General features: G+C 45.1%; 1 protein-coding gene across 1 annotated transcript in view; it reads left to right on the top strand.

Annotated features, from left to right (window-relative positions):
• The first annotated feature begins 478 nt into the window (after window positions 1-478).
• vwa5b2 (von Willebrand factor A domain containing 5B2) overlaps window positions 479-14,800 on the top strand; it is a 133,470-nt gene continuing 119,148 nt past the window's right edge. The window contains exons 1-3 of the mRNA XM_070882511.1: window positions 479-617; window positions 5,313-5,474; window positions 8,010-8,226. Of these exons, the coding sequence (XP_070738612.1) occupies window positions 479-617; window positions 5,313-5,474; window positions 8,010-8,226 (518 nt within the window). The remainder of the gene's footprint in view (window positions 618-5,312; window positions 5,475-8,009; window positions 8,227-14,800) is intronic.

Genomic DNA, 14,800 nt, shown 5'->3' with positions numbered 1-14,800 from the left:
CTCTATACTCTTCCTAGGAAGGGTGCTAAAAGAAATGTGATGTTTGCTGTATCTATTCTGTTTAAGTCACAAGGGTCATCGGCCAGTGTTCACTGTGCCACCACAATAAGGACTACCTGATTTAATGTCCATGGCCGCTTGTGTGACATCTAGAGAAGTGTACAATAATACAAATGAGAATTATGGCATGTTGGAGAATTTGGATTTTAGATGTAGATAAAATAAAAAATAAATTTGTAGCATTTGACTTTAACTAGTAACCTACCTAAACAACATTCATGGCAAGACTTTGTGACATCATTTACTTTCCAGAAAGATTTGATTATCATGTGCCAGAGACCAATCTAATTTTTGTTTTCATATGTCCTTCGACAGATATTTCTGAGTTTCTCCTGTGTGCTCACTCTGTGCTGACCTTTATGGGATTATATGTTTCAGAATTGCCTTCAAAAAAGACTGAAGGCTGTGCCTGAACACAATGCCAGGCTTGTTAAACCAATCGACTTGGGCACCTCTCCCCTTAAAAGCTTCCAGCATCAAAGCTTGCACTAATGGTTACTCCCTCAGAATGTGCACAAGCCTCACCTACACCAACCCAGAAACTGAGCCAGTGGAAGGTAAGCAACTGAGCAACAAATACAAGTGGCAGAACAAACAAATATCACAAATCACAAGGTTATTTAGCACTGACGAATGAAAAACTGTTGTGTAAAAGACCAGGGGCAAGAGTTCACACTTTGATGCGCCGTTTTTCTTGGCACAATGTACCCAAAATTGGCCAAACCAGAGCAAAAGATCGCAGAGTTTTAAACGCAAATTATGTTCAATGCAAATTGAGTTTCCTCAATCTTTTGTGCTAGTTTAAAAAACAGGTAGAAGTCAGCCTCACCCACAAAACTGGCCATGCCCCCAGATGGAATTAATCACCATGGTGAGTTTCCGCTAATTGCACCCTTTGCGGGCCTTCGAGCAGGCTCTAAAAGTTAAGCTTTTTTAGGCATGAGGACACTTTAAAAAGCTTTTGAATATAATTTTTTTTCATTTACTGAGTAACTGATTACTGTACACCAATAAAACTATCAAATGGTTCAGTATAGTTTTTTAAAGTCATTTTCAGTTATTTAAAAATCGGGTTATGCACAGATGATGGACTAGACACTCTGATTAAAAATGCTTATTAAGTCCATTTTCACCTGTATGAATCAAACTGCACCAGGTAACCAATCTTAAATAAATCAAGGAATATTCTTTAAAGCAACAAATTTTTCATATATTACATTCTAAACGCTGCCCGATTGCACTGTTTCATGGCAGATTTTATGTTCGGCGATACGCAAATGAATTTGAGTGGAAACTTCAAGGGAAAAAATCTTCTCAAAACGAACACAGTTTTGGGCGCAATTTGCACCTGGGTCACCAATTGCACCCAAAGTGGAAACCCTAACCCCAGTAGCTTTCTTTAGTCCAGCACGTAAATGTGAAGGGGGATGGTACTGATGTTCAAAATTCTGCTACCTCTGTGAGTGACATTTTATCACATTTCCAGAATATGATGGTCAGGGACTACGCCATTGTTTTTCCAAGTTTTTCTCAATTTCTGATCACTTTTCAAGAGTGAATTAACTGCTCTTAGCAGCAAGAAAATGCATTCCCCTGTTACTGTGCATCCCAACATTGCCCACAACAAACAGAGACAAAGTGCTATTGAGACATCCACCGATTGGAGTTCGTAAAATAAGGGCTGATTGTGAAATTAGGAAAACACTAAGATATGGGTGCTCTTTGTGTGAAACCATAACTTGGCTAGAATAGACTGGCGAATGATATTTAAAGGGTTGGCAGTGGCTAGGCAATGGAAAACATTTAAAGATCACGTGGATGAACTTCAACAATTATACATCCCTGACTGGAGTAAAAATAAAACGGGGAAGGTGGCTCAACCGTGGCTAACAAGGGAAATTAAGGATAGTGTTAAATCCAAGGAAGAGACATATAAATTGGCCAGAAAAAGCAGCAAACCTGAGGACTGGGAGAAATTTAGAATTCAGCAGAAGAGGACAAAGGGTTTAATTAGGAGGGGGAAAATAGAGTATGAGAGGAAGCTTGTTGGGAACATAAAAACTGACTGCAAAAGCCTCTATAGATATGTGAAGAGAAAAGGATTAGTGAAGACAAACGTAGGTCCCTTGCAGTCAGAATCAGGTGAATTTATAATGGGGAACAAAGAAATGGCAGACCAGTTGAACAAATATTTTGGTTCTGCCTTCACTAAGGAAGACACAAATAACCTTCCGGAAATACTAGGGGACCGAGGGTCTAGCGAGAAGGAGGAACTGAAGGAAATCCTTATTAGTCAGGAAATTGTGTTAGGGAAATTGATGGAATTGAAGGCCGATAAATCCCCAGGGCCTGATAGTCTGCATCCCAGAGTACTTAAGGAAGTGGCCCTAGAAATAGTGGATGCATTGGTGATCATTTTCCAACAGTCTATCGACTCTGGATCAGTTCCTATGGACTGGAGGGTAGCTAATGTAACACCACTTTTTAAGAAAGGGGGGAGAGAGAAAACGGGGAATTATAGACCAGTTAGTCTGACATCAGTAATGGGGAAAATGTTGAAATCAATTATTAAAGATGAAATAGCAGCGCATTTGGAAAGCAGAGACAGGATCGGTCCAAGTCAGCATGGGTTTATGAAAGGGAAATCTTCTAGAATTTTTTGAGGATGTAACTAGTAGAGTGGACAAGGGAGAACCAGTGGATGTGGTGTATTTGGACTTTCAAAAGGCGTTTGACAGGGTCCCACACAAGAGATTGATGTGCAAAATTAAAGCACATGGTATTGGGGGTAAAGTATTGACGTGGATAGAGAACTGGTTGGCAGACAGGAAGCAGAGAGTCGGGATAAACGGGTCCTTTTCAGAATGGCAGGCAGGGACTAGTGGGGTACCGCAGGGCTCAGTGCTGGGACCCCAGCTATTTACAATATACATCAATGATTTAGATGAAGGACTTGAGTGTAATATCTCCAAGTTTGCAGATGACACTAAGCTGGGTGGCAGTGTGAGCTGTGCGGAGGATGCTAAGAGGTTGCAAAATTACTTGGACAGGTTAGGTGAGTGGACAAATGCATGGCAGATGCAGTGGATAAATGTGAGGTTATACACTTTGGTGGCAAAAACACGAAGGCAGAATATTATCTGAATGGCGGCACATTAGGAAAAGGGGAGGTGCAACGAGACCTGGGTGTCATGGTACATCAGTTATTGAAGGTTGGCATGCAGGTACAGCAGGCGGTTAAGAAAGCAAATGGCATGTTGGCCTTCATAGTGAGGGGATTTGAGTACAGGGGCAGGGAAGTGTTACTACAGTTGTACAGGGCCTTGTTGAGGCCACACCTGGAGTATTGTGTACAGTTTTGGTCTCCTAACTTGAGGAAGGACGTTCTTGCTATTGAGGGAGTGCAGCGAAGATTCACCAGACTGATTCCCGGGATGGCAGGACTGACATATGAGGAGAGACTGGATCAACTGGGCCTGTATTCACTGGAGTTTAGAAGGATGAGAAGGGATCTCATAGAAACACATAAAATTCTGATAGGACTGGACAGGTTAGATGCAGGAAAAATGTTCCTGATGTTGGGGAAGTCCAGAACCAGGGTACACAGTCTAAGGATAAAGGGTAAGCCAGTTAGCACCGAGATGAGGAGAAACTTCTTCACTCAGAGAGTGGAATTCTCTACCGCAGAGAGTTGTTGATGCCAGTTTGTTGGATATATTCAAGAGGGAGTTGGATATGGCCCTTACAGCTAAAGGGATCAAGGGGTATGGAGAGAAAGCAGGAAAGGGGTACTGAGGTGAATGATCAGCCATGATCTTATTGAATGGTGGTGCAGGCTCGAAGGGCCGAATGGCCTATTCCTGTACCTATTTTCTATGTTTCTATGTTTACTATAGCTGCAGTTACTCTAAGGTTAACTGGTGAAGGCACAGTCCTTCTTCACTTCTGCAAGTACCTGCTGCTGCCTCACCCTTGACTCTTTTGCCTTCATGGCCCCAGCCCCTGGCTAGGAATGACTCTATCATCATGTACTCCCACCTGAACGGGTTTAACAATACGTGACCTTCAACATCAATATCTGCAAGTATAATGTAATCTCTAATGGCACACGTGTTCTGTATTGAACTACCACCTAACAAAACAAGTAGTGGGTGAAATTAGTCGTTACTTTTGGCACAGCACTATCATAATCTCTTTGTATAATAAAAGCATGTCCATCACAATTGAAAGTGTCACAGTTACACGTGATTGGTTCAGGTGTCATGTTTCTTCAACAGGAGCAAATCACAACAGAACAGATTGTCATTTAACCTCAGGATGTGCTTATTTTAGATTTTGGTTTAAAAGATCAAGCCAGACCAGACCAGACCAGACCAGACCAGACTTTGCTCCACTTCAGCAGCAGACAGCTTCCCAAAGCACTGTATCTTTATTTCTATTCGGAAAGGCCAATCAAGACCTTGATAATAACAAAATAATGCATTTGACTATGCCACAAATATATTCCTGTCATTATAAACAGAGTATCCTCCAACTTACTGCGGGAAATGCCATGGGGGGAGGAATAAAATAAATGTGAGTCACTTGTCCACAACCTCCACAAAGCATTTCCTTTCATCTCACTTTTGCTTGGCACTTTTTTCTTTTCTCCCTCCACCTCCAATCGCCAAGCCTTGGTAAAGGCTGATTAATATTTAAAACAACAATAGCAACTTGTATTTAATGTACTAGAACACCCCAAGGCACTTCATAGGAGTTTTATAAGACCAAAAAAAATAATTGCCCTTCTGGTGATCTAAAAAATTCTGATGGGGTCCGCGATGGAGAGCACTGGTGGGTATGATCCTGGCATAACTGCTTGGATTGCAACCTACAGATCAATGTGTCCAATATAATTACATTTGAATTGCATAAAAAGTCACTAGAGAATAACTACATTAGCTTTGTGCCCATTTGTAGGAAGTTTATTTTCCAGACCTTTGCTTCTTGTCAAATGGTCCCTTTTGATTTATTTTTCCATGTTTGCTTCATGCCTTTCATTTGTTTGTGACTCAGAGACCTGCATAAATAGCTCTCGAGCTTTACCTCCGTGATTACCAGTTCCCCTGTCTGTCTGTGTGCAGCTAACATAGTTTTCTTGAGATCTAAATATTGATTTATGCTATTAAAATTAATCCATGAACCTTTATTCCATGAACATAATTCTTATCGCACATGTTAGAATTTTTAAAAAAGCTTAGTCCCTTCCCTAGGTGTGTTTGTTTACCTGTTGGAGGAGTCAGAGACGGTTGTTGCATTTGAGGCCTCGACAGCAGGAAGATTGGTAACGATTCAGGTAAAGAATCGGGGAAGAACAGAAGACTGCTGTTTTGACTGCTGTAGCCGTGCCAATCTGGCCCTACAGTGTAACAACGGTAAGTCATGACATTCCATTTAGTCTCATCTGATGGCTTCTGTAAAGAATTCTAGGGCCACAAAACTAATTGAAAGTTTGTATAACATGGTGCATATTTTTGAACTTTGATAATTGAGTTGAAACTTTTGAGTACTATTTTGTCAGTGTTCAGATACCTGCATGGGTTTTACTGTGTAAGAACTACTTCAAGACTTGTCCAATAAATCTCTTATACTATACAGTATAGTTTCTTAATAGGAATAATTCCAAGCTAAGAAGAGCATACTCTTTATGAACTTAGTTCTTTTTGGCAAATAACATTTAAAATTATGTGCGTAAAACTACATTTCCCATCTCAAACAGTAGTTGGGTTAGAGTTAAAAATTGGGCCACTGAAATTATTAGAGGAATAGCTTGAGGTTACGAAAATCCTCTGCTCAGTTGATCTTGCATACAAATGATTATTACTTGAAACATTTGCATGTATTAATCTAGTAATGGATCAGTTGCAGATATGGTAATAAACCAAATCTAAAAAGAAAACACACCATTCCAATCTAAAACACATAATTAATCAATGCTTTAGCAAAATAGTCCCTTTAATTGTCTGAATAGTCCACAACCTGACCTCAAGTGTTATCTGATTTGAATGGATCTGTACTATAACTAAAAGGTGACATTTCTGAACTGCTTCTCATCTGCCAGATAATGTGAATCTTATATGTTAACAGTAGAGACGGAGGCTATTTGGCCCATTGTGCCTGTGCAGGCTCTTTGCTAAAACTATCTAAAACTAATCCCACTGCCCCATGACCTCCCCAGGGCCATATATCTCCTTCAGCTTCAAATACTTCAGGTGGCAAAGCAGTCTGTGCTCCAACAATCCATTGTGTAAAGAAATTTCTCCTAACCTCTGCCCTGCCTCTTAGTTTTTTTTCTTAGTGACAGTTTTAAATTGATGGCCCTTCATCAATGGCTCACCACCCAGATGAAATAATCTTTTCCTATTCACTCCATCAATGCCATTCAAAATTTCAATTAAATCTCCATTTCTCTGCCCTGATGGTAATAGTCCCAGTATCTTGAGCCTCTCCTCATAACTATAGTCTCCAACCCCTGCTATCATTCTCGTGCATCTAAGCCATACACTCTCTATGGCTTAATATCCTTTCTATAACTATGCACAACACTTCAAATGTGGCGTAACCAATGTTTGTTAAAAATTGATTATTACTGCTTTATTCGGTTCTGGCTCATATGGGAACAGTTCATTCTGTGCAAATTTTCATTCTCTTCAAGTCGAAGTACATTACTATTTCGAAAAATAAATGGTAGTTTGAGCCTAACCTTGGAAGCTCACACAACACAATCTCTGCCCAACATTCAAACCACTTCCCAAGAGTAAGAATCCAAGAGCCACAGAAGAGTACCTTCCGATCTGATTGTTGACAAGGGCAGCAATTCCAACCAGCAGGACTTCTTATCTCACCTTGCCCAATTAAACTCTAGGGACCAAGAGTGAACAAATGACCACCAACCTTAAATATACACTCTCCCTGGTTTATGCACAACAAGCATCATGCAACTAAAATATCAAATGATATCACAAAATATATGGGTTGGTAAACTTTTGGAAACATTTTTTTTTAAAGAGCAAAAAGACCATTTTTTTCCATCCAGTAATCGTATTGACTACTAACACATCATCATCATAGGCAGTCCCTCAGAGTCGAGGAAGACTTGCTTCAACTCTTAAAATGAGTCCTTAGATGGCTGAGCAGTCTAATACGAGAACATCAGTCCCTGTCACAGGTAGGACAGATAGTCGTTGAGGGAAAGTGAGTGACTACTAACACAAGTGAGACAGGAGCTCCTTCTGCAATACCCAAATAATATGTCTTAATCTGCAAAAGGACACCATGCTCACCATCAATGGGCTATTTCTATTTCCCACACCAATCATTACTTTTAAGCTGTGAGGAAGACTATCGATTTGTGCCAACATTATTGGTACTTTTGTGTGTGCCCTCCAGGAATTGGCTTCTGATTGTCCAAACAGAGGAGGGGGGTATCTTTTAACTTCACTGCCCAAGCAGTAACCTAGCGGAGTAGATCACCCGCCCGTTGTAGAACCAGCCTGACTTTTGTTCCATTGTGTCAACCCAATCCAACTTTTCATATTTTACCAATTTCCCATCTCTTAAAAATGCTTTGTCTGAGTCCCAGGCTCTTGAAGTGCACTGTGTAACTGCAATTTGAAGGTCCTTGTGACATAGGGAGCTACAAATCCTGTTAGCTAACATCAGTACCAGATTTTTAAGAGCCCATCACTCCATTCCACATATTCATTGGAATGCAACAATAGCCTGTGATCTGAGTGTACTATTTACCCTTTTTCTCCTTCCCACAAAAAGAGATTGTTCAAGTCCACTGTTCTAAATATTTTTGGGAGGTAGTTCTCAATGAAGATCCTTAGTTTCTCTTACTTAGGTCTGCTTTCGACAGTCTTGAAAATGAATACTTAAGCATTCTGAACTTGAATCTTGACACACAGGTCACCTGATTTTGGATGAAGACATGGATAGAACAACCTTCATTGTTAGCACTGGGCTAATTGGTTCTCTGGAAACCATGACAATATTTCTCAGTACCACGCTGGAACTTCAGACACAACAAAATGGCACCGTGCAGGTCTTCTTCTCTTCTGTGTTTATGCCTCTGGTATGCAGCAATGAGGGGAAAACTGAGTCTACAAGAACCGAAGAACAGCGGTAAGTCTTAATAGACTACTGCCTCACATGGGGCTTGACGGCCAAGTTTCATATTGGTCTATGGAACCTAATACAGCAAGATGCTTGAACAGTCTAACTGGGTTCTCAACAAACAGTCAAGGGATAAAGATTGGGCAGTGTGGCAGTCACTTGCTGGCACCAAGAAAAGGCTGCCAACAACAAGGTATGACTGGGAGGTTGTTCCAAGCTCTTGTAGCTGGGGAAGGGGAGAGCTCGGGGCAGCAGAGGCAGGGAATTTCCTTAGAATTTCAAGCTCCATCTCAAGTCATCATGCTCCCTCTCCTCTGAGTTCACTACCCTTCTATCCTCCCTTAATCTCTTCCTCCATATAAAGTCTCCAACCCATATTCACGGCCATCTCTCGTGGCCTCTGTCATGTTTTAACCTCACATAACTGTAACCTTCATGTAACAACACTGTACACTGTATACACCTGAGAAATGCGCACCTTGACCACAGGGAGTGAACTTGTGGGAGACACTCCTCACCTGGTCATCCAGGTATATAAAGGGAGGTCCCACGCAGGGTCATCATAAGAACATAAGAACATAAGAATTAGGAACAGGAGTAGGCCATCTAGCCCCTCGAGCCTGCTCCGCCATTCAATAAGATCATGGCTGATCTGGCCGTGGACTCAGCTCCACTTACCCGCCTGCTCCCCGTAACCCTTAATTTCCTTATTGGTTAAAAATCTATCTATCTGTGACTTGAATACATTCAATGAGCTAGCCTCAACTGCTTCCTTGGGCAGATAATTCCACAGATTCACAACCCTCTGGGAGAAGAAATTCCTTCTCAACTCAGTTTTAAATTAGCTCCCCCGTATTTTGAGGCTGTGCCCCCTAGTTCTAGTCTCCCCGACCAGTGGAAACAACCTCTCTGCCTCTATCTTGTCTATCCCTTTCATTATTTTAAATGTTTCTATAAGATCACCCCTCATCCTTCTGAACTCCAACGAGTAAAGACCCAGTCTACTCAATCTATCATCATAAGGTAACCCCCTCATCTCCGGAATCAGCCTAGTGAATCGTCTCTGTACCCCCTCCAAAGCTAGTATATTCTTCCTTAAGCAAGGTGACCAAAACTGCACGCAGTACTCCAGGTGCGGCCTCACCAATACCCTATACAGTTGCAGAAGGACCTCCCTGCTTTTGTACTCCATCCATCTCGCAATGAAGGCCAACATTCCATTCGCCTTCCTGGTTACCTGCTGCACCTGCAAACTAACTTTTTGGGATTCATGCACAAGGACCCCCAGGTCCCTCTGCATCTCAGCATGTTGTAATTTCTCCCCATTCAAATAATATTCCCTTTTACTGTTTTTTTTCCCAAGGTGGATGACCTCACACTTTCCGACATTGTATTCCACCTGCCAAACCTTCGCTCATTCGCTTAACCTAGCTAAATCTCTTTGCAGCCTCTCTGTGTCCTCTACACAACCCGCTTTCCCAATAATCTTTGTGTCATCTGCAAATTTTGTTACACTACACTCTGTCCTGTGTCACTCCTTGCTCCTGTGAATAAAGGTACAGGTCACAGAGTGACCTTGTCTCCAGTATGTGCCTCGTGTTGATTTGCTGTAATGTGTAAGGACACAATATTTGGTGACGAGAAACGGGAATCAACGACTCAAGAAAATGGCCACTGGTAGCATGGAGGAACGATATTGTATTGGTGAGGACTGGGACGATTTCGTTGAGAGGCTCCAGCAGAGCTTTGTCACGAAGGACTGGCTGGGAGAGGCAGCGGCTGACAAGCGAAGGGTGCATCTACTGACCAGCTGTGGACCTAAGACGTACGCTCTGATGAAGGACCTGCTCGCTCCCGAGAAGCCGGCGGACAAGATCTTCGAGGAGCTCAGCAAACTGATCGGTGAGCACCTCAAACTGGCGAGCAGTATACACATGGCCCAACACCGATTCTATACGCACCGACGTCGGGAAGGGCAGAGCATACCGGACTTCGTTGCGGACCTTCGGCGCTTGGCCAGCCTCTGTAAGTTCACAGACACCTGCAGGGGGGAGGTATTACGGGATTTCTTCATTGAGGGCATTGGTCATGCCGGGAGTTTTAGGAAGCTAATTGAGACCAAGGACTTGACCTTGGAAGCAGCGGCATTGATGGCTCAAACCTTCATAGTGGGGAAGGAGGAAACCAAGATCATATACGCGTGCAACTCTGCTCCCAACGTGGCGATGGAGCAGGGAGTTAACATGGTAAACGCGACTCAGAACCCCGCAGGCAGGCAAGGGCAATTCGACACCAACCAGGCAGTAACAGACTCTAGGATGGGCCCGCAACACAGACAATGGCAGGTTGAACGGACAATTACACCATCACAAGGGACAATACGTCCCGGGATGGGACCATTGACACCCACTAACAGAGTGCTCAAGAGTAATCAAAGAGATAATCAGAGAGGAATGCCTGGTAACAGGTCTTTTGTTCACAACAATCTCAGCTCATGCTGGAGGTGCGGGGGCAAGCATGCTGTGAAGACCTGCTGGTTTCAACAATTCATTTGCAGAAATTGTAACTTGAGTGGACATTTAGCCAGGATGTGCAGGAAGCCCGCAGCGAGGCTGGTTTACAAAGTGGATGAACCACAAGAGGGGTCTGCAAGGCAGGGGTATGCCTGGGACACAGCAATGGACGCTGAAGTTCAGCGGGTTCAGGTGACAAACATCCACAGCTCATATACTAAAACGCCACCCATGATGATGAGAGTACTGTTAAATGGCATCCCAGTACGCATGGAGCTGGACACAGGAGCCAGCCAGTCACTTATGAGTGTCCAACAATTTGAGAAACTATGGCCACTCAGAGCTAGCAGACCCAAACTAGAACGCATTGCCACGCAATTAGGGACGTACACCAAAGAGATCATCCCAATGCTAGGCAGTGCAATGTTGGTGGTCACATAATGGATCAGAGAACCAGCTACCACTCTGGATTGTCCCGGGAAATGGTCCAGCGCTTTTGGGGAGGAGCTGGCTAGCCAAGATGAACTGGAAATGGGGGGATGTGCACGCCATTTCATCTGTGGAGCGAAGTTCATGCTCACAGGTCCTACTAAAGTTCGAGTCATTATTTCAACCTGGCGTCGGGACTTTCAAAGGTACCAAAGTAAGGATACGCATCACCCCGGACGCCACACCAGTGCACCACAAAGCCAGAGCTGTGCCGTATGTGATGCGGGAGAAAATTGAGAGTGAGTTGGACAGGTTGCTAATAGAGGGCATAATTTCGCCTGTTGAATTCAGCGACTGGGCAAGCCCCATCGTCCCTGTTCTAAAAACGGATGGCTCGGTCAAGATCTGTGGTGACTACAAGGCCACCATCAACCGGGTGTCACTTCAGACCAATACCCGCTTCCAAAAGCGGAGGATCTTTTTGCCACGCTGGCAGGCGGCAAGCTGTTCACCAAGTTGGACCTCACTTCAGCCTACATGACCCAGGAACTGGCCAACGAATCCAAGCTACTGACCACCATCACCACGCACAAGGGGCTGTTTGTCTACAACAGGTGTCCGTTTGGCATTCGATCAGCGGCCGCTATCTTTCAAAGGAACATGGAAAGCCTGCTCAAATCCATCCCTGGAACAATCGTATTTCAGGACGACATCCTTATCACGGGTCGAGACACCGAGGAACACCTCTACAACCTGGAGGAGGTGCTACGCCAACTGGACCGGGTAGGCCTGCGACTAAAGAAGTCCAAGTGTGTGTTTTTGGCCCCAGAGGTCGAGTTTTTGGGCAGGAGGGTTGCCGCAGATGGGATCCGGCTTCCCGAATCCAAAACGGAGGCGATCCGTCGTGCGCCCAGGCCCGGCAACACATCGGAGTTGCGTTCATTTCTGGGACTATTGAACTATTTCGGGAACTTTCTACCGAACTTAAGTACATTATTGGAGCCGCTACACATGCTCCTGCGTAAGGGTTGCGATTGGTTTTGGGGGGACTGTCAGGAACGGGCTTTCAATCGGGCGCGGAACCTGCTTTGTTCTAATAAGTTATTGACCCTGTACGACCCCTGTAAGAAATTGGTTTTGATATGTAATGCATCATCCTATGGGGTTGGGTGTGTGTTGCAGCAGAGTAATGATGAGGGCCAACTCCAACCTGTGGCTTATGCCTCCAGGTCGCACTCCCAAGCAGAAAGGGGGTATGGGATGGTTGAAAAGGAGGCACTCGAATGTGTCTATGGGGTGAAAAAGATGTACCAGTACCTTTTTGGCCGAAGGTTCGAGTTAGAAACGGACCACAAGCCGTTAACATCCCTGTTGTCAGACAGCAAAGCTCTCAATGCCAATGCGTCAGCTCGCATACAGCGATGGGCTCTCATGCTGGCTGCGTATGACTACACCATAGGGCACCGGCCTGGCACTGAAAATTGCGCTAACGTGCTTAGCAGGCTTCCACTGGCCACCACTGAGGGGGCAGCGGAGCAAAGCGCGGAGATGGTCATGGCTGTCAATGCCTTTGACAGCGCAGGCTCCCCCATCACAGCCCACCAGATCAAAACCTGGACAAACAGAGATCCCCTCCTGTCCCTGATTAAGAAATGTGTCCTGACTGGGGATTGGGCGCCCGCACACGGAGCATGCCCTGAGGAGGTCAGACCGTTCCACAGACGGATGGATGAACTCTCCATCCAAGCCGACTGCCTACTATGGGGCAGCTGGGTAGTCATGCCCCAGAGGGGTAGGGAAGCATTCATCAGGGAACTCCACAGCGAGCACCCAGGCATCGTGCTAATGAAGGACATTGCCTAGTCACATGTATGGTGGCTGGGAATTGACTCAGACCTGGAACACTGTGTTCACAGGTGCACGACGTGTGCCCAGCTGGGGAATGCCCCCAGGGAGGCCCCACTTAGCCCGTGGCCCTGGCCCACCAAGCCATGGTCACGTATCCACGTAGACTACGCAGGTCCATTCATGGGAAAAATGTTCCTCATTGTGGTTGATGCGTACTCGAAATGGATCGAGTGCATCATATTGAATTCGTGCACAACATCCACCACTGTGGAGAGTCTGCATGCAGTCTTTGCGACCCACGGCTTGCCGGACATCCGAGTTAGTGACAACGGCCCGTGTTTCACTAGCTATGAATTCCGGGAGTTCATGTCGGGTAATGGCATCAAACATGTCAGGACGGCAATGTTCAAGCCGGCTTCCAATGGCCAGGTGGAATGTGCGGTCCAAATCATAAAACAGGGCATGCTCCGGATTCAAGGACCCTCCCTTCAATGCCGCCTATCGCGCCTCCTGCTGGTCAATAGGTCCCGACCGCACTCGCTCACGGGGGTCCTGCCCGCGGAGCTACTCATGAAACGTACACTTAAAACTCGGCTGTGTCTCATTCATCCAGTCTGGTCAGACATTGTTGAGGGCAAGCGCCAGTCCCAAAATGAGTGCCATGACCGTAAATCAAAGTGGAGATGTATAGAAATCGATGACCCTGTATTTGTTCTTAATCACGCTTTGGGGCCCAAGTGGCTTGAGGGTACTGTAATAGACAAAGAGGGGAATAGGGTCATAGTGGTCAGACTTAACAATGGGCAGATATGCCGCAAACATCTGGACCAAGTAAAAAAAAGGTTCAGCATGGACACTGAGGGATCTGAGGAAGACCATGAGATGTTACCCACACCACCGCCAGTGAATGAGCAACAAGAACATTCAGCAGCATGCACAGTCCCTGCGGTCAGCCTGGACAGGCCGGAATCACCACAAGTGACAGAGACGCATACCAAGGCTCAACAACCAGAGCCCCAACTGCGGCGCTCCACGAGAGAGCATCGACCACCTGAAAGACTCAATCTTTGACCCAAAGACGTTGGGGGGAAGTGATGTCATGTTTGTAACCTTCACATAACTGTAACCTTTATGTAACAACACTGTACACTGTATACACCTGAGTAATGCACATCTTGACCACAGGGGGTGAACTTGTGGGAGACACTCCTCACCTGGTCATCCAGGTATATAAAGGGAAGTCCCACGCAGGGTCATCACTCCTTGGTCCTGTGAATAAAGGTTCAGGTCACAGAGTGACCTTGTCTGCAGTATGTGCCTCGTGTTGATTTGCTGTAATGTGTAAGGACACAATAGCCTCGTTACCCTCATCGTGTGAATTGCGGATAAGGCCATCTCTGACCGCTTCATTGTATCGCCCACACGCACCCCCCCCGCCCCCTCCCCCCACCTCGCCCCAACCCTACCTCCTGTGTCCGCCCCTGGAAAAAAAATCTCTCCCAAAAAAACTGCACTTATCAACTCCCAACTCTCCAGCCTTTGGCCCTCCATTCACCATGACATTCTGCAGCTACCGATCTACTCAGTCACATCCTCTCCTCACCACCACCTTTGATGCCCGTTAAAACAATGCCTGTTAAAACCCTGGCCATTCGCCCAGTACAGCATGATCTTCGCTCCCTTAAGTCCAAGGGACGTAGACTTGAACAGAAATGGCAGACAACTGGTCTAGCCATTCACTGCCAGATCTGACTGGACCACATAAAGCATTATCAGGTCCTGCTCTGGTCTGC

Source organism: Pristiophorus japonicus, chromosome 6 (assembly GCF_044704955.1).
Source record: "Pristiophorus japonicus isolate sPriJap1 chromosome 6, sPriJap1.hap1, whole genome shotgun sequence".
Taxonomy (NCBI): Eukaryota; Metazoa; Chordata; class Chondrichthyes; family Pristiophoridae; genus Pristiophorus; species Pristiophorus japonicus.
This window is presented reverse-complemented; position numbering and strand designations above follow the sequence as displayed.